Source organism: Moschus berezovskii, chromosome 14 (genome assembly GCF_049115385.1).
Source record: "Moschus berezovskii isolate FMDL1 chromosome 14, NW_MosBer_1.0, whole genome shotgun sequence".
Lineage (NCBI taxonomy): Eukaryota > Metazoa > Chordata > Mammalia > Artiodactyla > Moschidae > Moschus > Moschus berezovskii.
The window spans coordinates 33035254-33060939 of NC_142473.1; the positions used below are offsets into that span (position 1 = coordinate 33035254).

The window sequence follows — 25686 nt, forward strand, 5'->3', positions numbered from 1 at the left end:
AAAAAAAAATATATATATATATATATTTTTTTTTTTTTTTTTAAAGAGCTCTGTCTTCTAATTTATAAAAAAGATGTGTTCATGGATTGGAATACTCCATATCACTAGGATATCTGTTCGCACCAAACTGATCAATAAATTTGAACCAATCCCGATCAAATTCTCAGTAGGCATTTTGTAGTAACTGAGAAGCCACTTCATATGGGACTGGAAAGAGAAGAGTTAGACTACTTTCTTTAAAAATTTTATCCCAGCCATTCCACTCCTGAGTACTTATCCAATAGAGATAAGAGTGTATGTCCTTGTGTGTATGACCTATATAATGACTTATATATGAATGTTCATAGAAACTTAATTTGTAATAGCCAAAACAAAGAACAACTCAAAAGACAAGCGGTGAATGGATAAACAGCTTGTGGTATATCCATTCAATGGAATACTACTGACATCAGAAAGGAATGAGCTATTAATAGATGCAACAAGATGATAAATCTAAAAGTAATTATGCTGAATGTAAGGAGCCAGACCAAAAAAGGAGTATATATTATTTCACTTAACATAAAACTCTAGAAAATTGGGAACTGATCTATAATGACAGAAAGCTATTCAGTAGTTACCTGGAGGATAAATGGCTAAGGGAAAATCTGAATGCAAAGGGTCACAAGAAAACTGTCTGGAGTGTTGGGTAGGTTCATACTTACCAAGCATGGTGATGTTTCACAAATGTATACATATGCCAAAGCTTATGAAATTTCAAACTTTAAATATATGTAGCTTATTCATCGCACTTTACTTCAATAAAGCTATGTTTTAAAAGCACACATAAAGGGAGGGACCTGAAGGGACCCAAGTTTCCAGAAGGGCTCAGGTGAAGTTCAGTGTTTCTCAACTCTGACTTCACATTTGAATCACCTGAAGCACAATATAATCAGACTCTCTGAGGGTGGCACACAGGCATCAGGACTTCGAAAGATCCAGTGTACAGCAAATGTTGAGAACTGGTGAATAGTAGAGGGGGATGTAAGGGTGTATGAGGAGCATAGGGTCAAAGGAGGTGTGCATGGGAAGGACAGGAGCATCAGTGCAGTGCAAGCTGTGGAAGCCGTGCCCAGGGAGGACAGACCCTGTGTAAAAGAGGAATCTAGGGCTAGGACTCAGAGAAGGCAATGGCACCCCACTCCAGTACTCTTGTCTGGAAAATCCCATGAACGGAGGAGCCTGGTAGGCTGCAGTCCATGGGGTCGCTAAGAGTCGGATATGACTGAGCGACTTCACTTTCACTTTTCACTTTTATGCATTGGAGAAGGAAATGGCAACCCACTTCAGTGTTCTTGCCTGGAGAATCCCAGGGACAGAGGAGCCTGGTGAGCTGCTGTCTATGGGGTCACACAGAGTCGGACATGACTGACGCGACTCAGCAGTAGCAGGGCTACAACTGCAGCAGAAGGGTAAAAAGGGAAGGAATGACTCATAACCATGAATGAAGCATGTGTAAATTGGAGGTTCATTCTGTCTCTAACAAAGTCAGAGTCTGTATGTATCTCAAGGAGATAGGGAAGAATTATCCAGATCTCTGGCCATGTGGTTGTTAATAATTTCCTCTTTTGGGAACCCTGGCCTAAGAAACTCCCGCTCTCATTAAACTGCCCTGAAGTTCCTTGAATTACTCTTACACAGAGAATAGAAAGAGGGTTTCCCACCCATGGTAGACAGGAATGGGCATAAAGGATACAAAAGAAGAAGTGGCTTCAATTCTTCCTCTAAACCAGAGTCTTCAGAATTACCTGGGGACCCAAGCATGTTCCCAACTGGGACCCAAGTGTGTATTTTTTGTTTCCAAGTTGTGCTTAAAAAAAAAAATTTCTTTTTTTGGCTTTGCAGTATGCAGGATCTTAGTTCCCAGCCGGAGATTGAACCCAGGCACCCTGCATTGGAAGTGCAGAATCTTAACCGCTGGACTGCCAGGGAAGTCACTGTATTTTTAAAATAAATCCCAAAGTTTCAGAACAACTACTAACCCAATAGCTAAAGATGACATCTATTGAAAATATCCCAATTCCCCACTCAGTCTCAGACTCCAGCTTTCCAAGTGGGTGGGAAAAGATCATATGTTTCAACTGATGAAGAGTTTCTGATGCCAGTTTATTATGCAGAAGGCAGAGCGGAGCAGGGACAGGTTCTGGGGAAAGAAAACAGAATGGTACCTTCTATACAGGGAAATGGGTACTAAAGTGGCCTTGACTGAAACTTCCTCATAGTTGGTGGCTACCAGTCCGCAGGGGTCTTAAAGCCAGGGCCAGCCCCTTAGCAGAAGTGGGACTTTGTCATACACATTCTCAGAGCCTTGATTAGAAGTGGTTCCCCAGGGCCCTTGATGTCTCTGTTACCTCTGCTTGTGATGTCATGGAAACTTCTATGTGGTCTGTGTACATAAAGACAGCAGCCCGCCCTCGCCTGTGGTGAGGAAGTCAAATCCTGTAGAAGGATTGTAACAGGGGACTGGAGCCAAGAGAGTGCAGCAGGGCCAGTCCTGCATCCAGGGAGCCCCCCAGTGGGACAGAAGCACCAGTGGACCAGGATATGGTGAGAGGTCACCCATCACACGGTCCATGGGGGTCAGAGGACGGAAGTCATGAAGGAAGGACACAGCTGGGCAGTGAGGGCAAGGGCCCAGCCAGGTCAGGGCCACTCCCATGCCATGCCCAGGAACCTTCAAAACTCCAGGCGCCTGCTAAGCAGAGGAGGACATCTTTCTTGGCTGAGCAAGGAGAGAAGGTCCAGTTGATAACAGATGGGCCTAGAAGCCACCAGCATCAGGTTCATTTGTTCCGAGCCCACTTATCACCAAGACGACTGTACTGAGCATCGTTGCGCTCTCGAAGGGGCTAAGAGATGAGAAGTGGGAACAGGGAGGCACGGTCAGAACTCTCCCATGGGGAACCCCAGCAGACCCCAGAGATGAGAGTTCATGGGACTCCCCAGTGATGAATTCCCCACTAGGACCTTCACACACACACACACACACACATATTAAACTTAGTGTCAGGCTCTCCATCCCCACTTGCTCCTCCCCCCATTCTCATCTTTCTCCCCTCAGGGCTCACCTGATAGAGCTGGTCATTTCCCATCAGAACTTGAGTGTCAGCAGCTAGAAGAACCAGAGAAAGAGAGTCAGCAAGGGCCAAGGAGGTGGCACAGTGAGGCCCATGAATGCTGCCGGGGGACTGCAGCTACAAACACCCTCAGAAGTCTGCATGAGCTTTGTGGGCACCCAAGTTCTGTCAGTAACCAGTTGTAGGAGTCCTTAGGAGATGGCAGTGGTGACGCCCAGATGAGGCACAACACAATGCCAGCCCCATTCCTTAGCAGGTACACACACACAGCCACAGCATGCACATGCTCTGTCCCTTCTACCTACCCCTGGAGAATCTTCCAGTCTCATGTCCAGCAAAGCAGTAGACACCGAAAGCAAGGAGCACAGTGGCAATGATGTCAGTGATGACGATGCCTGCCAGGGTGGCTGAGTCCAGCTCCACACAGTTCTGGCACACTGTGGGGGAAGGGAGGCCGGAAGAGAAGGCGAGGGTCTTCAAGATCAGGGAACCATCTCTGCCTCTAGGGCAGCCCCAGGAGCTCTCACGTCAAGACCCAAACTTGGAAAAAGACCTGCCAAGAGCCTTGCTACATCCACCAGTAACCTTTAGTCCAAGAAGTAGTCTCAGGTTTGTAGGAACTTAAAAAAGGCAGTAGGCCAACCACACTCCAGACCAAGCCCCTACTGCTTGGGTCACAAGACTACTATTGTTCTTTTACCATTAAGCTCTTTCCCCACTCAAGGCTTCAAAATCTGGCTCATACCCTTACAAGAGCAAACCAGTTTGTTGAGAGCACAGATCAGTACACTGGAACTCCCTCCAGCTAGGAAATTCTCATATCCAGAAGCCTCCACCTATTCCACCCCAAAGGATCCTGGAAGCACATACTTCGATAGTATACTTGCAGAGTATATGATTTGGCATTTTCAGCACCGCACCAATACATTCCTCTTGGGTCTTGGATACGTTTTCCTAAGTCCAGAGTTTTATTGCTTGACCCCTCTTGTCCTTCTGTTCCTTGTAGGTATCTGATGCTGGAATTGCATTTCAAAAATACTTTGTCCTCAGGTTCCAGCACATGTAGAACGTTGGGATTCACTAAGGAAAAAAAAAATACCACGATTGGAGCCAGCTCTTTAGTCTGCACCAGACCACTGTTCTGCTGAGGCTCATTACTTAAGAAGGACCACTTGGAGAAGGAAATGGCAACCCACTCCATTCTTGCCTAGAGAACCCCATGGACAAAACAGCCTGGGGGTCTATGATCCATGGGGTCACAACTTAGAGACTACACCACAATAACCATAACAACAAACATACAATCAGGCAGATTATGATTCAGGGAAATACCTTTTCATGAAAATGTGGAATAAAATGGAGACTGAAGAGACCTAGCAACGTGGAATGTAGATTTTTTATAAGAAATTAAAATGTGTGTATTGAATAATAGTTGTTAATATTCAAACAATAAAGTCCGTGGCTAAAGAAAAAAAAAAAAAAGAAGGACCACTATCCAAGTCTAGAACAGTCCGAGGTTTCTGCTGAGAGAAATGGAAGTCACAAGAGAAAGGCTTCAGCAGTCACCCCACAAACTGTGGAGACCAAGAAGGACACAGTGTGGGGTGGTAGGGAGGTCCAAGAGGGAGGGGACATATATGTGGATATAGCTGATTCACTTCATCGTACAACAGAAACTAAAACAGCATTGTAAAGAAATTATACTTCATTTAAAAAAAGACAGAAAGACATGATGATGCAATCCAAACAGAGGACAGGCCCTGATGAACACAGACCAAAAAAGGAAATCATGGAGTTGGGTTAATCCAAAACCTTCATGGAAATGTGTTCAGATCACTGAATAGAAGTAGGAAGGGAGCCCAGAATGCTAAAACACTCAAGAGATATTGAAAGGCAGAAGAATGGTTCTCGACTGGAGATGTCCACATTTTTTTTCTCTCCAAGAAAACTTCTCATTCTACTTCCCAGTCTCCTGCCACACTCCAGCATCAACTTCTCATCCTCTCTGCCTCCTCCTCACTCCTGGTCAACCACTGCCCAGAGAATGGCACTACCAAAGCCTTTCCCAGGGCCAGTGATGGCTGGGGGTAGGACGGAAGCTAATATGAATTACCATTCCAGTGGTCCAAAAGGGGGCCTAAGGCAAATCCCATGTAAAGATTTTTAGTTGTTCTACCCATGCTTGGGGGAGAGGGTCAGAAAAAAAAAATTTTTTTATTGAATCCTTTCTTGGGGCTCCACACCAGTCAAGTCTTGTGGGGAGTTTAAGGGCTGGATGTAGGCACAGCACCTTTCTAGAACCACTGAATTGCTATGACTGAGAACATCTCCACAGCCCACAGAGGCACTGGAATGTATATTTCCAATCCCAAGGAAAAGTGGAATCTACACTGTCCTTGAGATTCATAGTCAGTTACCAATTTGGATAGAAGAGCATCTTTTAGAAAATCCCCCAAAGAGCCATTCCTTGTGCCTCTGTCAAGAAAGCATGCATATATTCTCAGGGAGACACACGCACATCAGACGCTCCACATCATACACTCATGTCTTCCTTGGGGATCCATTTCCAGGGGAATTCCTGGCTCTCCCAAAGAAGCTGACTACTAGGGTAACCACTCATCCTACTTTGCCTGGAACTGAGGGAATTCCTGGAACATCAGACTATCAGTTTTAAAACCATTCAAACTGGGCTGAGTGCGTCATTCTATCACCCCAAATCTGCCCTCACTCCTGCTCAGCTGCAACTGAACTTCTCTCTTAAAGCATTCCCCTGAGTGCTGGGCCATGGCCCCAGGTGGTGATGTAATGGTGTCCACATGACCTGGAGGCTTGGACCCCAGAGGCTATCTACCCTAGTTGGAACAAAGCTCCCATTACCAGGCCTAGGCTCAGGCGCACCCCTACTACAAAACTCCCTGTAGATCTCTGGCCTGAGGTCTTCAGAGAGACATTGAAGGCCAAGATGCCCCCCTAGTTAGTCAGTCAAAGCCAAGAGCCTGTGCTTCCCAGACCCTGTGCTGCATCCCAACGCGGCCCTCCTTGACAACACTGGTGTACTGAGGCACTTTTGAATGGGCCTCATTCCGCGTGGTAATGTCCCTCTCAGGTCCCTTCCCCACGATGCCCCGGTGCACTCGGAGAAGCCTTACCTTGGGAGAGAAGGGCAGCCAGTATCAGGCCAGAGAGAAACCTGCTGTGCTCCATCTCCCAGCAGAATTCAACCAGGAGACAGACACAGGTCACAGACTATCAGTTGGGGCTAAAGCTGCCTTTCCCCAACTGACTCGCAGGTACCCGGAAAAAGTAAAGGGTGGGGGAGGAACTAGAAAACGCCTATTTCTCTGTCTGCTGTTGGTGACAGGAGAGGCTGGGGGTGGGGTCGGAAAGAAGCAGCTGCAAATCGCTCTCTCTCAGAGTATGGAGTGTGGGGGTGGGGTAGAAGCTGGAAGCAGAGGCTATGGAAAAGGATGCCAGGACTTCAAGGAAGTAGAAGGAGATTCAGGGTGTCCTTTCTTGAGCTGCTGACGAAAAATAAGAAACTCAGTTCCTGTCAGCAACATCATTACATTTACTCACCAAATGAAAACTGCCACTTCTCAAAACCCTTGATAGAAGCTGTGAATCCCATTCTAAAAGCCATACCAGCTAGGTTCCTCCCTTTTCTGGACTTTCTTGGGACCCTGCCCAAGCTCCTTCTTATCAGTGGGAGGTTGACCTTTGGGGGCCCCCTAATGAGAGATTTGCATCCTGGCTCCAATACTGTCTACCTGCTGGGTCTGCGCCAGTCACAGAATTCTCCAGAGACTAATTCCCTCAGTATCATGAAAAGAATGCAAACAGAATGTTTGTGTGGTGCCTGACACTTCATAGGACTTCCCTGTAGCTCAAACGGTAAAGAATCTGCCTGCAATGCAGGAGACCTGGGTTCAATCCCTGGGTCAGGAAGATCCTCCGGAGAAGGGAATGGCAATCCATTCCAGTATTCTTGCTTGGAAAACCTCATAGAGAATCATGGAGGAAAACAGTTCGTGGGGTTGCAGATTCAGACATGACTGAGCAACTAACACTTAATACTGACACTTCACATGTGCTAAGTAAGAGTTATTAATAACAATATGATTGGAACTTCCCTTATGGTCCAGTGGCTAAGACTCCCAATGCAGGGAGGGGCCCTGGGTTCGGTCCCCGGTCAGGAAACTAAATCCCACACACCACAGCTAGGAGTTCACATGCCACAAAGAAGACCAAAGAGTCCACGTGCTGCAACTAAGACCTGCGCAGTCAAATAAATAAATATTAAAAATAATAATAACAATATGATTAACTCGCAGGCACAATTGAGCTTCCCCAGAAGACAAATGGAGTTTTTCCCTTTGGGATATGGAGATCCAAAACTGTCTACGCTGCTGCAGTTAGACCATACTTTACCCGAGGGTAGACACTGTACATGCCTTGCTGGCTTCTGTTTTCCAAACACCTGACGAGAGCTCTGTATGTTTTCGTTGATTCACTGGCTAACTGGCTGAGGGGCCTGAGATTCTGGGAATTCAGCTGAGGCCACTGTCCCTGGAAATGCATTTCCTGTCCTGGAGGAATAATCTTACCTATTCCTTTCCAAGCAGGCACCACTTTGATGATCTCATCTTCAAAGAGCAGTGAAAAAAAAATCCCTGGACTGAGGTGGCTCTCTGTTCAGAGCTCCAGCCCTAAGCACCTAAGGGTTCCCAGCTAAGTTCATCAGTTCTAAAAACAACAGCTAGCAACAGGCAACAACTGGCTGAGCTCCCAGTAACAGATGATGGTGGAAGTGTTTATCCTCCTCACAAAGAAAGGGGCCCAGGCCACCTCCCACCCCGCACCCAAGGGTGCTTTCTGTATAAGCCGAGTCTATGAGATGGAAATCCAGCACTCTGTCCTGCTCCCTCCCCTCCACCTCCCACGCTCCTCTCCCCAACGGAAAGTCAGAGATGTCTGCACCTGCAGCCCTCCTGAGCCCTGCCCCCACCCACTGCCCACACTAGCAGCCCAGGGTGGAGGCTCACAGGGGCCCCAGCCCTAAGGATGCTGGGCGGGGCCAGGCTAGCTGCTAGCACAGGCTGGCTGGCTGGCTGCTGGGGGCCATTCAGTGCTTCTGCGGAGAGCAGAGATGGATATGGAGCAGGGGAAGCGTCTGGCTGGCCTCATCCTGGCTGTCACTCTTCTTCAAGGTAAGGGCCCGCTAGAGGGTCTGACAGCCCGGAGAAGGGCTCAAGGGAAGAAGCCCATCACCAGGGGGACAAGAGCATTGGGATCCCCTAACCTTGAGATATCACCCTAAAGTTCAAAGAAGTAAGGGCAAAATGAAGTTTCTCTGCTAGAGAGAAGCAGTGTTCCATGGGAGAGGTGGAGTGTTTGTCTCTTAAGAAATCAAAACAGAGGACTTTACTGACTTGAGAGAGGACCCGGATGCCGCCATCTTAGGTTTGAATGTAGATGAAAGGGCACAGGCCAGGAGCCTAAAGAGAAGCAGTTTGTATTCCTTAACTCAGAGCTCCGGCTAGGAGTAGACTTACAGAGCATTCACTCACACGGTTGGTCAGCTGGTCAACAAATATGTGTGAGGCCGATCCTAGTATGTATCAGGCTAGGAAAATATAAAGGTAAATAATAACCTTCTGCCCTCCTTGAGCTCATAGTCTGATTGAAGTGATGAGTTTCAACATTTCCAGACTAAGTATAATGTGCAGTATAGGGTGCTTGTACGAATATTCATTTGGAAATACAGTAGGAAGTGGATGAACTGGGTTGATGCCTGGAACATGGACTCTAGACATTGAAAGTTGTTGACATCATTCAAGTATTATGTGAGGAAGAGGAGGCTGAGGATGGAACTATGAGGATATCGCTGTTAAGTAAAGTTAGAGGGAAAAAATGTCAGGAAAGAGATAAAGGAATGACCAAAGAACTGAAATAATCAGGTGAGTGCAATTCCATAGAAACCCAGGGAGTAGAGAACTTCCAGAAGGAGAGAATCACCGAGAGGATGAAATGCTAAAGATAAATCCACTGATAGAAGAACATATTTAAAAGTTTAAATCTGTGGGATTTGGCAAAACAAAGGTCATGGATGACTTAAAAGAGTTTAAGTGAGGTAGTGTGAGTGGAAGGCAAATGGAAATGAGTAGAAGGTGGAGGGCAAGGCAGGGAAAGAGCAGCAAGTATAAAATGTTCTTTCAAGAAGTTTGGATGAGGAGGCTGGAGAGGTTGAGTGGTAAGTGGAGAAGTAGCAGACTCTAAGAAAAAATTTGTGTGTGTGTGAAAGAAATCTGAGCACATTTCCAAGCTAAAGGAGAAGACAGTGAGTAGAGGGAGGCCCTGGAACTGATACTGAAAGGCTGCAGTCAAGAGTGGGATCAAGGGCACAGAGCACAAGGCAACCTCACCCTCTGAGACTAGAAGAAAGGAAGTGCAGATGGCTGCAGCCTTAGAGAGGCTTGTGGATGGAAAAGAAGCTGAAGAAGAAAGAGCCATTACAGCATCCATGTTTTCAGTGAACTAAGTGGGCAGCAATGTAACCTGCTAAAATTGAGCTGGGTGATGACTGAGTAGGGGACTAGAAGAGACGTTGGAGTTTAGATCTAATTATTCCTGAGAGGAATAGAGAAAGAGCCAGCTGAAGACAACACAGGGTGAGGGGCAGTGCTGAAAGACTGTGTAGCAGCTATTTCTGTAGAGCAAAAAAAGCCCTGGCCTGAGCCGTAGAAACCTGAGTTCTGTGTGCAGTTCAGTCACCAATGAGTTAAGTGAACTTGGCCATGCCTCCACCCTCTGGGCTGTTCTCTCATCCATCAACCTAGGAAATTTGGCTACATGAGTTCTCAAGTCCTAGAAGGAACTAGAATTCAGATAATCAAAATTTTAAATGTCAGCAATCAATTGTACTGACTTTTCTATGGTATCAGGATTAGAATGAGAGGACTCTTTGTTCCTCTCACAGTGACCAGCTTGCTGGGGTGAAGAGCTAGTTAGAAATCTGCTTAACTCTTTGTCTAGGTTTTTTTTTTTTTTCATGTATCCATTCATACTTTCATTCAAAACATATAATGCTCCTACTATGTTTCAGGCACTGTGGTAAGTGGTATTCATAAACAGTTCAGTTCAACTCTGTGTGAAGTTCTAAGACTGCTATCTTCTCTGTCAAGCTTTCCCTGTCACCTCACCCTTGGCCAAAATCAATAGTTTCTACCCCTTTCCATATGCATTTATACAAGTACTAAATGATAATTTATAAGTACTATTACATTTATTACATTTGTGGGTTATTTTCCACTTCACTGTAAACTCTTCAGAAGCAACAACTAGTTATTTGTATTACCACCCTTTTCTTCCACACTCCTTATTCATGTCAGGCACATAACAGTGATTGGTAAGTGTTTGGATTAAATCGAATTGAATTGCACTCCAGTGTTGGCTCTCTATAGTATGTCTAGCATGCAACTCTACTACTCTGAGTTTTGAGACAGATTGAGGGCTATTTAGTGGCTAACTCCTTCAGGACATTCAGGATTTACACACACACACACAAAATGAATCACCAAAGCTGAACATTATAGAAGTAATTCTGCTCTAAAAGAGTTTAGCTAGTACATACCCAATATTTTCCAAGGCTTTAGCTGCTAAAGGAGCAGAGCATTCCACACTGTACAGGCAATACCCTTACATATAGTGCAATACAATTGTGCAATGCTAACCATCAGAGTTGGGATCAGACCCCAAAGGTGAAGGGCACAGTCCCCAAAAAGACTACCCTCACTTTAAAAGGGAGGCACTGGTTCAGGGATCCCCAGACCACCCACACTTCTGATGAACTGCCTACAAATCTGGAGAGTTCCCAAGAACCCCCTCAGAATTTGCTAGAACAGCTCACAGAACTCAGGAAAGCCCTATACTCACTAGTATAGTTTCATTATAAAAAAAAAAATTAGATCTAGACAAATAAAGAGACACATAGAGTGAACTCTGGGAGAGTCCTGAACACAAAGGTTCCATGCTTTTTCTTTCCAGAATTAAAATACCTCAACCTCCTGGCATGTTGATATGTTTACCATAAGAAGTGCCACTGAGTTTTTCTTGGGATTTCATCACATAGGCACGATTGATTGAATCATTGATCGTGTGACTGAACTCAATATCCAGTCCCTCCTCCACCTCCTAGAGCTCAAAGTCCCAATTCTCTAATCAACATGTTTGGTCTTGACCTGTCCAATCCTGAGTCATCTTGTTAACATAAATTCATGTGTGATCCAAGGGTCCACCAAGAATCACAAAGGCAATCCTATCATTCATAAAATTCCAAGGTTTGAGAAACTCCCTCCCAGAAGCCCAGAACAAAGACTAGACAAATTATTATACAACACCCTAAAGTCAGTTTGGTGGTTTAGGCTACCATCCAGGGAAATAAGTACAGATACTGTCACTCACATGGATTAGACTCTCTCTCTTCATCTTGGCCTCAAATGACTGTGGAAATGATACATCAGGAGATCTGAAGGACTCCATGCCCAGCTGATCCTCTGTCTTCTGTCTCTACAGGTGCTATGGCCGAGGTGACAGAAGGTAGGGGAAATGGCTTCTTTCTATCATCAAATGGGAAATTCATGGAAATATGGCCTCTCACAACAGCAGTCCTATAGGAGCAAGTGAACAGCTTAGAAGGGATGGGATGATAAAGTATAGAGAGCGAACCCTTCCATTGTTAACCAAATCAGTAGCCAGTCTTGACCTCCCTGGCTTTCCTGGTGCTAAACAATTAATTGTCTGGTGCTTGGAGGAGAAACGGGTCCCTAGCAGCTAGGCCAGAGAAGGCAATGGCACCCCACTCCAGTACTGTTGCCTGGAAAATCCCATGGATGGAGGAGCCTGGTGGGCTGCCGTCTATGAGGTCACACAGAGTCGGACACGACTTAGCGGCAGCAGCAGCAGCTAGGCATTACTCAAAGCACCACCTATGAATCAACAGCTTTGGCTTCACCTGGGAGTGTGTTAGAAATGCCAGCTTTCAGTGCTTCCCCAGAACTATTGAATAGAGCGTGGAATTCTAACCGGATTCCCATGTGAATCATGTGTGCCCCGAGACAGGGAGAATTTCAGAGATAAGATCTTAACAGGCATTTCCTTTTTCAGTAAAAGTGGATGACAATCGAGAAGATGGTTCCGTAATTCTGATTTGTGTCGCGAATGAAGAAAAGATCACATGGATTAAAGATACAGAGAAAATAATTTATAAAAACACAAATAAACATACTTGGAATCTTGGAAGTAGTACCAAAGACCCTCGAGGGATATATAAATGTGAAGGATCAAACAACCATTCAAAATCACTCCAAATACATTATAGAAGTATGTAGCCCCTTTGGTTCACTTCTGTGAAATCAAGCAGTACCGGCTGCTCTGGTGAACTTCTTGTCTGGGGTGGGTGTAGACATAGATGCTAAACAGTAATGTAAGAGTCAGCTTTTTAATCTCAGCTTACTATTTTTTAATTTAACAAAGCAGTTCCCCCAACATTTTGAAAAAGCATAGCCTGTCTTATAAAGCCTGGCTCACCTTTGGGAAGGCCCCACTGCTTGGAGGAGTCAGCAGTTCATATAAACCAAGTTAGGATAGGTAAAGGAGACAGGGGACATTACAAGTTGAGCGACTGTAGCTTGGAGAATAGGATATGGTCTTCCTTTTATTTCAATAGTTGCTGGTAGTAAAACCACATGGATTTCCTCAGGACTCCTGCACAATAGAGGAACCTCAAAAGGCATTGGGTTCTTAGTCCAAGGATCTTCCAGGCAATTCCCTTGTCATACCACCCACAGAGAGGCCTGCTGCCCTGGACAGAAATATTATCTCAAGAGAAAAAAATCCAGAGTTGAAGGAATTCTTGTCCTTCCCTCTCCCCACAGTGTGTCAGAACTGCATTGAACTGAATCCAGCCACTGTGGCTGGCTTTATCTTCACTGAAATCATCAGCATTTTCCTCCTTGCTGTTGGGGTCTACTTAATTGCTGGACAGGAAGGAGTTCGCCAGTCAAGAGGTAAAAGAATGTTCTTAGGGACTTCCCTGGTGGTCCAGTGCAGGCGGCCAGAGTTTGATCCACGGTCAGGCAACTAGATCTCACATGCCACAAGTAAGACATAGTGCAGCCAAAAAATCAAAAAACAAAACAAAATCATGTTCTTAGATGAGAGCTGAGGCTATCTGGGACCCTCAGCCTCCTTCCTACCAAAAGAGACCCAATAGAAGAGGCTGAGTTGGCAAGTGTTGCTGATAAGCATGGTCCAGTGAGGCTCTGACTCTGAAGGCAGGAGGAAAAGGACACTTGGTGTTTTCATAGCATATTTGCCTGTTTGAAGATACAACTCTCTCTGATTTGTCCTCTGTACTTTTAAAAAAATTACTCACTTTACTCAGTTTTATCTATTTATTTATTTTTGGCTGTGGGTCTTCATTGCTGCATACAGGCTTTTGGTAGTTGCGGCAAGCAGAGCTACTCTTCATTGCAGTGCGAGGGCTTCTTATTGCAGTGGCTTCTCTAGTTGCAGAGCATGGGCTCTAGGCACAGAGGCTCAGTAGTTGCTGCTTGCAGGCTTAGTTGCTCAGTGGCATGTGTGATCTTCCCAGACCAGGGATCAAAACTGTGTCCCCTGCACTTACAGATGGATTCTTAACCTGGACGACCAGGGAAGTCCCTGTCCTCTGTACTTTTAAAAAATCTCTTTATTTAAGTAAAACCTGCATTCACAAAATTGCATGAATCACATATATACAGCTCAAAAAAATTTTTTTAACAAAGCAAACACACACATGCATTCAGCACCCAGTTAAAGAAAGTGAATTAATCCTTGGTGTCACTTCCAGCCTCTACCTAGTCCACAAAGCAACCACTCTCCTGACTTCTAACAACATTGATTCATTCTGCCTAGTTTTGATCCTATGTAAATAGACTCACACATTAAGTACTCTTGTGTGTGGCTTCTTTCACTCAACAATATGCTTGTGAGATCCATGCATAATGTTGTGTGTAGATGTATTTCCCTAATTCTTATTGCTATTCAGTACTCCATTGCGAGAATATAACCCAGTTTATTATTCATTCTGTCTTGTTTATGTGTATATTTTATTTTTTTGTGCAGCTTCAGACAAGCAGACGCTGTTGAACAATGACCAGCTCTACCAGGTAAGTGAATATGAAATGAAAAAGACACTGCTAGTTAGTAGTGGTAAAATTTTGGAATGGGGGTGGGATGGGCAAGTTATTTGGAAGTTGCTATGTACACAAAAGCTGCTTAGGACATAACAGACGATGGCATCGTTATCCCTTTGGGTAGAATGGATGAAACAAAGAGATCAGTCGAGAGAGGCTGAGGTAAGGATCTGGTGAGAAAAGCTAAAGAGCATACTGAGAGGGCCACACAGAGAAACTAGATGCAGAGCCTCCCTCCATCCTTGTCCTCGTCTGCCCCAGGACCATGAAGAAACCACTCCAAAATCTTGAACATAAAAAGCACTCAATAAGTATGCATCAGTAGAAAACAAACTTATGGTTACCAAGGAGTAAAGTGGGGAGGAATAAACTGGAATATTGTGATTGACATTTACACACTACTATATCTAAAATAGACAACTAATAAGAACTTGCTGTATAGCACAGGGACCTCTACTCAGTACTCTGTGATGGCCAAATGGGAAAGAATCTTAAAAAAAGAAAAGTGGATATATGCATAACTGACTCACTTTGCTGATACCTGAAACTAACACAACATTGTAAATCAACTATACTCCAATAAAACTTAAATATAAAAAAGTGACAAAAAGCATAAACATATATACCTGAAGAAAGGTGAAAAAAATTAAAGACACTGCAAGTAAAAGCTAAAAAATTTTATAAATTTTTTAAATTGAAAAATAAATACATACCAAATTAATTCATAGAGGGTGATGATAAAATGTCACGTCCTTTGTAGCCCCTTAAGGAACGGGAAGATGACCAATACAGCCACCTGAGGAAGAACTGAACCCAAGATTCAGAGTGGGTATGTCTTTCTACACTAATTCTAAGGAAGTGCCTTTGCACTACCTGCCCTCCCAACTACTGCCAAGCCTATTTCCTTTCTCCAAGCCTGGGAAATTCCATGGGTGGAGGAACCTGGTAGGCTGCAGTCCAAGGGGTCACTAAGAGTTGGACATGACTGAGCGACTTCACTTTCATTTTTCACTTTCATGCATTGGAGAAGGAAATGGCAACCCACTCCAGTGTTCTTGCCTGGAGAATCCCAGGGACGGGGGAGCCTGGTGGGCTGCCGTCTATGGGGTCACACAGAGTCGGACACGACTGAAGTGACTTAGCAGCAGCAGCAAGCAGCTATAAGGATGGGACGGTAGGGAGAGTTGACTGATAATTCCGTGGGGGGAGGGGGATGACCCTCCTGTGCACTGTAGGATTTATAGCAGCATCCCTGGCCTCTCTCCACCAGATGCCAGTAGCACCCCCAAATTCTGACAACAAAAATATCTCCACCTACTGCAAACATCCCTCGGGAGCAAAGTCACCCTTAGTTAAGAATCACTAGTCTGTAATTCTCAAACCTTTATTAAGCATAGTAGAAAACTTCTGTATACATATATATAAATAATATGTTTGTGCTGTGTGTGCTTAGTTGCTCAGTCGTGTCCGACTCTTTGCAACCCCATACACTGTAGCCCACCTGGCTTCTCTGTCCAATGGGATTCTCCAGACAAGAATACTGGAGTGGGTTGCCATGCCTTCCTCCAGGGGATCTTCCCGACCAAGAAACTGAACCCAGGTCTCCCACATTGCAGGCAGATTCTTTACCATCTGAGCCACCAGGGAAGCCCAAGTCATAGTAATAACATATAATGGAAAATAATTTCAAAAGTAATATTTGTGTATATGTATAACTGAATCACCTTGCTGTGCATCTGAAACATTGTAAGGCAACTATATTTCAATAAAATATATAAATATTAGGGGAAAAAAAAGAATCACTGACCTATATTAATCTTCCAATCAATCAGAAGTTCTGATTTAATCAAACAGAAACTTCAATCAGGGAAACAGGACCCAAACATTATTTGATTTTCTGAACCAATTGCATTTTCTTTAATCCAGGTGTTTTCTCTTCTATCCAGTTCTCAGAAACAAAGCAATACATTTTGGAGCTATCCTAGCAGAGAAATTTTCAGCCCTAAATCTAGACTTCCCAAAGGTGACAAATGGAGAAGAAAGGCCATCAGAGCAAATTTGGGTTTCTCTCAAAATAAAAGCAAAACTTGTATTAAAGGGGTAACTGGGTGCCTGGGGGAAGGCAGCAGAGGATGAGATGGTTAAACAGCATCTCCAACTCAATGGACATGAACTTGAGCAAACTCTGGGAGATGGTGGAAGGCAGAGAAACCTGCCTTGCAGTCCACAGGGTTGCAAAGAGTTAGACACAACTCAGCAACTGAACAACAAAACTCGTATGGTATTTCAGGAGCGCCACCTGTTGGAAGTAATTTTTCTAAAAAAGAAAAATGGAAAGGGCAAAAAACCTCCTTTATTTGAATATCTTTTTTTTACATTTTTATTTACTTTCTGTGTAAGTCATAATTCACATGGTTCAAATACGCAGTAAAAGGTCTCCCTCTCACTCCCTACCCAGCCACCCAGTTGCCTTCTCCAGAGGCAAACAATAATACTAGTTTCCAGAAATTAGTATGGACCTAACAGAAGCAGAAGATATTAAGAAAAGGTGGCAAGAATACAAAAAGAAGAACTATACAAAAAACTATACTTTTGTACAGAAGAACTATACAAAAAAAATCTTCATGATTCAGATAACCATGATGGTGTGATCATTCACCTAGAGCCATACATCTTGGAATGTGAAGTCAAGTGGCCCTAAGGAAGCATCACTATGAACAAAGCTAGTGGAGGTGATGGAATTCCAGTTGAGCTATTTCAAGTCCTAGAAGATGATGCTGTTAAAGTACTTCACTCAATATGCCAGAAAATGTGGAAAACTCAGCAGTGACCACAGGACTGGAAAAGATCAGTGTTCATTCCAATCCCAAAGAAAGGCAATGCCAAAGATTGTTCAAACTACCACACAAGTGCACTCATTTCATATGCTATCGAAGTAATGCTCAAAATTCTCCAGGTAAGGCTTCAACTGTACATGAACCGAGAGCTTCCAGATGTTCACGCTGGATTTAGAAAAGGCAGAGGAAACAGAGATCAAACTGCCAGCTTCCAGTGGGTCATAGAAAAAGCAAGAGTTCCAGAAAAAAAAAAAAATCTACTTCTGCTTCATTGACTATGCTAAAGCCTTTGACTGTGTGGATCACATCAAACTGTGGAAAACTCTTCAAGAGATGGGAATACCAGACCACCTTACCTGCCTCCTGCAAAACCTGTATGCAGGTCAAGAAGCAACAGTTAGAATCAGACATGGAACAAAGGACTGATTCAAAATTGGGAAGGAGTATGTCAAGGCTGTATATTGTCACCCTGCTTATTTAACTTCTATGCAGAGTGCATCATATGAAAAGCTGGACTGGATGAAGTACAAGCCAGAATCATGATTGCAAGGAGATATATCAATAACCTCAGATATGCAGATGACACCATCCTTACGGCAGAAAGCAAAGAGGAATTGAAGAGCCTCTTGATGAAAGTGAAAGAGGAGAGCAAAAAAACTGGCTTAGAACTCAACATTCAAAAATTAAGATCATGGCATACAATCCCATCACTTCATGGCAAATAGATGGAGAAACAATGGAAACAGTGATAGACTTTATTTTCTTGGGCTCCCAAATCACTGCAGATGGTGACTGCAGCCATGAAATTAAAAGACACTTGCTCCTTAGAAGGAAAGCTATGACAAACCTAGACAGCATATTAAAAATCAGAGACAAAGCAGAGATCTTTACCAACAAAGGTCCAGCAAAGCTATGGTTTTTCCAGTAGTCAAGTATGGATGTTAGAGTTGGACCATAAAGAAGGCTGAGCACCAAAGAATTGATGCTTTTGAACTGTGGTGTTGGAGAAGACTCTTGAGAGTCCCTTGGACTTCATGGAGATCAAACCAGTCAATCTTAAAGGAAATCAATCCTGAATATTCATTGGAAGGACTGATGCTGAAGCTGAAGCTCCAATACTTTGGCCACCTGATGCAACGAGCTGACTCATTAGAAAAGACCCTATGCTGGGAAAGACTGAAGGCAGGAGGAGAAGGAGATGATAGAGGATGAGATGGCTGGATGGCATCATGGAATCAATAGACATGATTTTGAACAAGCTCTGAGACATGATGAAGGACAGGGGAGCCTGGCGTGCTGCAGTCCATGGAGTTGCAAAGAGTCAGATATGACTGGGCAACTGAACAATAACAATACAGTCTTACAAGATATATAAACTACTCTATGTTGGAGATATTTAGGCATATATAAGCCGATTCCAAGTGTTCATTATTCTCCCCATATTTTTCACACAAATGTTGTCTTATACATTTTGCACTTCTCAAGATTTTATTATTCTACTCAATAAAATCTGAAGACTACTTCATACCAACATATAAAGGAGTTCCTTTTTTAAAAATATAGCCACTTTGTACAGATCCCCTATAATTTTCTCAACTAATCCTTTACTGATGGACATTTAAGTTGGTTCTTTTGCTCTTACAATGCCACAATGACTGTAGAAATGTCATTTTTTAAAATTGTAGTAGTAGTAGTTGCTGAGTCATGTCCAACTCCTTGTGACCCCATAGACTCTAGCCCTCCAGGCTCCTCTGTCCATGGAATTCTCCAGGCAAGAATACTGGAGTAGGTAGCCATTCCCTTCTCCAAGGGATCTTCCAGACCCAGGGATTAAATTGGGTCTCCTGATTTGCAGGCAGATTCTTTACCATCTGAGCCACCAAGGAAGCTCTTAAAAATTGTATTGAGGTATAATTTGCATGCTATAAAATCACTCAGCTTACATGATTTCACCTGTTCTCAGTAATTTTTAGCAAATTTTCCCAGTTGTACAACCATCACCATAATCCAGATTTAGACTATTTCCATCAGTCTCTTAAGGTTTCTTGGGCTGTTTTTGTGGGCTTCCCTCATAGCTCAGTTGGCAATCACTAATCTCTTTTCTGTCTCTTCAGATTTGCCTTTTCTGGAAAAATGGAATCATACGATACACTGTTCTGGACATTCTTGTGCCAAGCCTTCATGTGGACATATGTTTTCATTTCTCTGGGTTGCTACCTAGGAGTGAAGGATTGCTGGGTGGTATGGTAAATTTATCTATAACAGTTTAAGAAACTGCCAAAGTGTTTGCCAAACCGGCTGTTCCATTTTACATTCCCACCAGCGATAAGTGATTGGGGTTCCTCTTTCTCCTTATCCTCACAAATGTTTGTTACTATCTTTTTTAGTATAGCCATTCTAGGGGATGTAAAACAGTATCTTATTATGGCTTTCATTTGCATTCTCTAATGACTAACGATGTTGAACATCTTTTCACGTGCTTATTGGCTATTCTCATCATATCTTTAGTGAAGCGTATATTCAAAACTTTTAAAATTCACTTATTTGTTTTTCTTCTTACTATTGAATTGTAAAAGTTGTTATATATTTTCAAATACAAGTCTCTTAACAGACATATGGTTTGCAAATATATCTACCAATCTGTGACTCTTCTTTTCATTTTCTTAATGGTGTCTTTGAAATGCAAAGGTTTTCAATTTTACTGAAATCTGTTTTACCCTTTATTTTTTTTCTTTTATGGATTGTGAGCTTGGTGTCACATCTAAGAAATCCTTGCCAAACCCAAGATCACAAAGACGTTTTTATAGTTTTAGTTCTAACGATAAATGTTATTTTGAACATTAAGACTATTTGTAACAAATACAAATAAATGCAATTGCAGGACCATAATGTATTTTCACCTGTCATTTAATTAAATATTGCCAAATTGCACTTCATAGAGCTTGGACCAATACATAATTCTAATGAGTGCCTACTGTTTCATACACAATCCAAAAGTGTATACACTACTAAGCTTCTTCAACTTTGTAAATCAGGTAAGTTAAAATGGCATCTTGGTTTAATTTTAATTTGCATTTTTCTAATTAAAAATGGGAGTGAATCATTTGCTTTTCCTGCTCATGAAATATAGGCTTATATCCTTTGATCGTCTTATTGACTTGCAACAATCCTTACGTATTTAGGAAACTAGGTCTTTTGTTTATGATATTAGTTGCAAATATTTTCACAGTGTTGTTATTTGGGTTTTGACTTTACTTATGGTTGGTTTTCTACACACATTTTACAAACATTTGCATGTAGTAGAATTTACTGTTCTTTTATGGCTTCTAGGTTGTTTCATATTTAAAAATGCCTTCTCCCATTCTAAGATTATTCTTTTAAAACTTTTCTTCCATTAATTCCTCTAGCATTTTCCTGGTTTATATATTTAAATCTCTGATTCATCTTGGACTAATTTAATCCAAGGTGTAAAGGTCTAATATATTGGCTAACTTTTAAATCACACAGCTACCCACTTATTCTGGAACTATTTATTGAAAAATCCACCTTGTGCACATTGATTTTAAATGCTCCACTCTCACCAGATTGCAAGCTCCAAAAAGGAAGACTTGTATTTTTTTTTTTCCACTACTGTAGCTTGAGGAGCTGAAACAATGCTAGAACATAATAGGCACTCTAAGATTGCTCAACATTTGGTGTGTATATGTGCCTGTGCATGTGTGTTAAAGTAAAACACCATTTTAACCATTTTTCAGTGTACTATTCAGTGGCATTAAGTACATTCACAAAGTTGTGCAACCATCAGCACTCTCATTTTCATAACTTTTTCATTATACTGAAGAAACACTCTACCTATTAAAAGATAATTCCCTATTCCTCCCTCTCCTCAGTCCCTGGTAACCTCTATTTAACTTTCTGTCTTTAAGAATTTGCCTACTCTAGGTACCACATATTAGTAGAGGCATATAGTATTTGTCCTTTTGTGTCTGGCTTATTTCACTTAGCATGATGTCCTCAAGGTTCATTCATGTTGTAGCATGTATCAGAATTTCCTTCCCTTTTAAGGTTTAATAATAACCACATGTATGTATATGCCACATTCTGTATGTCCATTCATCTGTCAGTGGACATTTGGGTTGTTTCCACCTTCTGCCACCCACTCCAGTGTTCTTGCCTGGAGAATCCCAAGGATGGGGTCGCACATAGTCTGATACAACTGAAGCGACTTAGCAGCACCAGCAACAGCAGCACCTTCTGCCTACTACAAATGATGTTGCCATGAACAGTGCTGTACAAATAACTATTTCTTTGGCATATTTAGCCAGAAGTAGAATTGCAGCATCACGTGATAATTCTGTTTAACTCTTTAAGGAACACCAAACGTTTTCTGAAGTACTCCACTAGTTTACATTCACAAGGGTCCCTACTCACCACTCCTCACCAAGACTTATTTTCCTTTTACTTTTTCATAATCACCTTCCTAAGAGGGATGAGGTGGTACTTCATTGTAGTCTTGACTTGCACTTCTCTAATGATTAGTGACATTGAGCACCTCTTCATGCGCTTATTGGCCATTTGCATACCTTCTATAGAACAATATTTATTCAAGCCCATTATCCATTCTTTAATCAAGTTGTTTGAGGTTTTATTGTTGAGTTATAGACTTTTTAATATAACTGGATATAATTTTTTACATCAGTAATGTGACTTACAAATACTTTCCATCACTCTACGTATTATCTTTTCACTTGCACTTTAAAAGTATGCTCCATTTTTTGCCTCTGTGTAACTTCAGAGTACCCTTGAGGATCTGCATCCTCTTCACCTGATAAGAAAACTGCAACAGCATATATGAACACACTGCCGAGCACCAGCTCACAAGTTGCAGTTATTGTTAATGCTACTGTTGCTTCACAGACAAAAATGATCTATGAAGAATCATGGAAGCTGTTTCAGTAAGGCACATAGGTGGGAAAAACAGAAAGCAGAAGTCCGTAGAAGCCTTAGCAGTTCCAGGGTTCACCACCTCATAGCTATTGCCGATACATGGGTTTCCCAGGCCTGTTTACTCCTACCGACCTCCTAAGCACCCCGCTCCCAGCTCAACGCGACACGCCCCCAACACAACCAACCCCAAGGCCGCTTCCGGCCACTTCCGCCCGGCCGAAACCAGTTTGTGCATGCGCTGTGGGAATGTTTGCGCGCCCACTCCCAGCGCAGGGCGACACACCCAGCTTCCGGCGCCCGGATGAGATTGCACAAGGCTTGGCGCCTAGTCATGACGTCAGCTCCGGTTGCCTTGCTGAATCGGAAGTGGGAGCTCTTCGGCCACTGAGGCTCTGTCGTGTTGTCGTCGGTGGCCTTTAAGGCTCTGGTAAGAGAGAATATAGCTGGAGGGGAGGGGATCGTTGAGTCTGCAGTGGGATTTTTTTTCTCCTAGTCGGATGCCAGTCCAAATCTCTGCACGCTTACCTCCTCCAAATTCTCCAGTCCTTTCCTGAACACTGGCTCTCTTTCATGAACTTCGATCCTGTCTGGTTTGGGAACCCCTTACAGTGCTCCTGTTTCTGGCATTTCTGGCCCTCGTTGCCGTTCTGCTCCTGGAAAAGGCCAGAATCCTGGCCTTGCATTGTTTTTGGCTTTCTTTCTCTAGAACGTGCGCCTAGTGGGTAGGTCTCCCTGTGCGCCGCGAATCCCTTATGGAACCTGGGGGGATAAAATATAAAGAGTAGACAACAGATACCCTGGTGCCAGAGAAGAGAAAATTAATCTTGGGTCCCTGTAGTCAAACCAGTTGAATCCATATGGCAAGGTGTTGACATTTGTTAAGGCAAGTGATCATTCACCCCTCAAAACTCTCCTGTTACTCTGCTTCTTGCTCTCTCAGCATTTGGGTTTAGAGAACACTTCTAAAATTAAGTAGGCGAGCTCAGAAGCTTATATTTGATGGGTATTCTCTTTGGAATCAGCTTTTCACTCCAAGAACAAGGATATGTATGTTTAGTCTCACTGCCATAGGCTGTTTTAGTCTCACATGGGAGCCCTCATATAAAATGGGACCCAGGAAGGAATGCTGTCTGCTTTGTGACTTGATGAGATCCTTCTAGTTTGATGTAATGGAAGGATCTGTTGGCACATAGAGGCCTGAAAGGATTATTGGGTGGAGCATGTAACAGTGAAATAATTTTTTAAATTTCTTTTTCGGTTTGATCTATGTATTACTCGGGGCTTCCCAAGTGTTGCTGTGGTAAAGAATCCACCTGCTAGTGCAGGCAGGCTCAGGAGGCTCAGGTTCCATCCGTGCCTTGGGAAGGTCCTTTGAAGTAGGAAATGGCAACCCATTCCAGTATTCTTGCCTGGAAAATTCCATGGACAGAGGACCTGGGTGGGCTGCAGGCCACGGGGTCTCAGAGTGAGACACAGCTGGGCAGCCGTGCGGGTGCATGCACACACGTGTGTTACTCGCCAGGAGAGAAACCTTGTGGAGTATGATTTAATAAAGCTTGATTTTGACAGTCTCATTTTTGTGATGTATTCCAGGTATTTCTGTTTAAAAGCAATACCAAATTTGATGTTAAAACATTTATGTGGTCATCTCTTTAAAGGCTGACAGTGCCCCCTTAAGAGGATTAGCCATATTCTTTATAAACAAAAGATTAACTCAGGGGAGGGCAAGAAGATTATATAGGACTGGAGGTAGACAACTTTTATAAATGTAGAGCCTTGCAGCACATCTATTAGAAATGTGTTTTTAAAGGGGATGTATTGGGGGAATTCCCTGGCAGTCCAGTGGTTAGGACTCTGCACTTTCATTGTCAAGGGCCCAGATTCAATCCCTGGTTGGAGAATTAAGATCCTGCAAGCCTCACGGCCAAAAGTAAATAAACAAATAAAGAGGATGCATTTTTAAAATCAAATCCCAAAATTTCTAAAATTTGGTAGATGTGTCATGCCAAAGGCTGACGACAGGATAGTGCTTTATCTTTATATGGTAGTTGAAAGGAGATTATAAATTCCCAGTGATATTGAATATTAAACTGAATATCAAGGTTCCATTTTATCAGACCTTTCTTTTGGAATGGGTCGCATCTGGGTGCTCTTTTTACATTTGTGAGATCCTTGACCAAATCTAAACTGACATCCCTACAAAGGTTCCTTCAAATGATCAGTCCTCCCTTTTCGTGTAAAACTTTCCTGGTTGCACAGTTAGCTCTTTTTCCATGAAAATAGTTGTTGCACAGATTTGAAGTACATATGAGAAGGATGAGCTTAATGAGGTAGGCAAAGCCCTTTTTGTCTTTCATCATGGATGATAACAGAGATTTATTTCCATTCTCTGTTCTACGTGCTGAGATACCAAAGGGCCACAAGTATCTGGCCTGATACCTTGACCTTCCATTGCAACCCAAGACAAACAGTAAAATCCCTGCCTTAAAGTAGGATTATGGATGCTGCTATTGATTACAAGGTCAGGAGTAATTACATGTAAGATTGACTTATTTGATGCGTGTTTGCGATTTTGTGTTTATGGAATATACCAGACACAAGAAAAAAATAATTAGGTATGAGCCTGTACTCAGACTGCTTACCTTCTAGTAAGAAAGAAGAGCTACATTAGGAATACAATGTAGAAAGTTGTAAGTCCTGTTGATATAGACAAAATGTCATGGGAAGCTAACTTTTTGTGTACCATTTTTTTTTAAGTCTTTATGGAATTTGTTGCAATATTGCTTCTGTTTTATATTTTGTTTTTTGTTTGTTTTTTACTGTGAGGCATGTGGGATCTTAGCTCCCGAACCAGGGAGGACAAGGAATTGAACCTACACCCCCTGCATTGGGAGGTGAAGTCCTAACCACTGGGTTACCAGGGAAGTCTTAAGCTAGCTTTATGTAATGTGACAATGTATTATTGAGAAAGGAGGAAATAATGCCATTTATGATGATAAATCCTCTTTATGTCTCTTGATAGTCTTAGAGCCCGTATGTGTCCTACATTGTAATTATTGGCTTTTAATTTCCTTCCTTTCTGCATTGATGGTGCAGGTGATGCATATCCTTTGTACTAATCTGAACTCTTTTCAGTTGTATTTTTAAAAACCCATTTGAAGTGGCTCCCACAGTGTAGGAAAATCTACTGGCTTTTTACACCTGAGAAGGCTCTCTTTCCATCTCACATGTCTTTCCCTGCATGTTGGTTTAGTTTTAGGCTAGGCCTTCTCTAGATGGTGGAAAGACGGCAACTCCAGGTTCCTGTCTTACCAGCCTAGCAACCTAAGCAGGAAAAAAAAAGAGTTCCCTTTTCTGCTGATTTAGCCAAAGGCCTGAAGCTAGTGTTCATTGATTCTTTTAGGTTGGTGCAAAAGTAATTGCGGTTTCTGCATTGTTGAAGTTTACCATTTGATATTGGAATACATTCTTAAATATGGTTATGTTATACATCATTTTAATGTGCATTTCTCCCTAAATTTTTTTTCTAATGACTTATTACTTGCTATTTATATT

The 25686-nt window shown here is 42.8% G+C and overlaps 3 protein-coding genes across 4 annotated transcripts in view; 2 read left to right on the forward strand and 1 right to left on the reverse strand.

Annotated features, from left to right (window-relative positions):
* Positions 1–2123: 2123 nt before the first annotated feature.
* Positions 2124–6422, reverse strand: CD3D (CD3 delta subunit of T-cell receptor complex). The gene is made up of 5 exons (XM_055422494.2): positions 6263–6422; positions 3984–4193; positions 3419–3550; positions 3105–3148; positions 2124–2885 (listed from the first exon to the last, which is right to left on the reverse strand). Exons 1-5 carry the CDS (start codon positions 6315–6317, stop codon positions 2820–2822), a joined length of 507 nt encoding a protein of 168 aa, XP_055278469.2. The 5' UTR covers positions 6318–6422; the 3' UTR covers positions 2124–2819.
* A 1603-nt stretch (positions 6423–8025) lies between these two features.
* On the forward strand, positions 8026–20073 carry CD3G (CD3 gamma subunit of T-cell receptor complex). 2 transcript variants are annotated; one of them, XM_088842964.1, is made up of 7 exons: positions 8026–8320; positions 11685–11708; positions 12276–12491; positions 13046–13177; positions 14277–14320; positions 15108–15172; positions 19299–20073. In XM_088842964.1, the coding sequence occupies exons 1-6, from the start codon at positions 8260–8262 to the stop codon at positions 15156–15158; spliced, it is 528 nt and encodes a 175-aa protein (XP_088699090.1). In that variant the 5' UTR covers positions 8026–8259; the 3' UTR covers positions 15159–15172; positions 19299–20073. The 2 variants fall into 2 exon arrangements, with proteins under 2 accessions (XP_088699090.1, XP_055278470.2); XM_055422495.2 differs by having other exon boundaries at positions 8030–8320; positions 15108–15176.
* A 2341-nt stretch (positions 20074–22414) lies between these two features.
* Positions 22415–25686, forward strand: part of UBE4A (ubiquitination factor E4A) — a 40037-nt gene continuing 36765 nt past the window's right edge. The window contains exon 1 of the mRNA XM_055423115.2: positions 22415–22558. The gene's annotated coding sequence lies outside the window, so the exon portion shown is untranslated. The remainder of the gene's footprint in view (positions 22559–25686) is intronic.

Excerpts from the sequence above, each read along its gene's own strand:
- CD3D (XM_055422494.2), bottom strand. The coding sequence starts at position 6,317 with ATGGAGCACAGCAGGTTTCTCTCTGGCCTGATACTGGCTGCCCTTCTC. Across the intron at positions 4,194-6,262 it reads GGCTGCCCTTCTCTCCCAAG|TGAATCCCAACGTTCTACAT; the intron begins GTAAGGCTTCTC and ends TTTTTTCCTTAG. Across the intron at positions 3,551-3,983 it reads TCTGCAAGTATACTATCGAA|TGTGCCAGAACTGTGTGGAG; the intron begins GTATGTGCTTCC and ends CTTCCCCCACAG.
- CD3G (XM_088842964.1), top strand. The coding sequence starts at position 8,260 with ATGGATATGGAGCAGGGGAAGCGTCTGGCTGGCCTCATCCTGGCTGTC. Across the intron at positions 8,321-11,684 it reads GGCTGTCACTCTTCTTCAAG|GTGCTATGGCCGAGGTGACA; the intron begins GTAAGGGCCCGC and ends CTGTCTCTACAG. Across the intron at positions 11,709-12,275 it reads TATGGCCGAGGTGACAGAAG|TAAAAGTGGATGACAATCGA; the intron begins GTAGGGGAAATG and ends TTCCTTTTTCAG.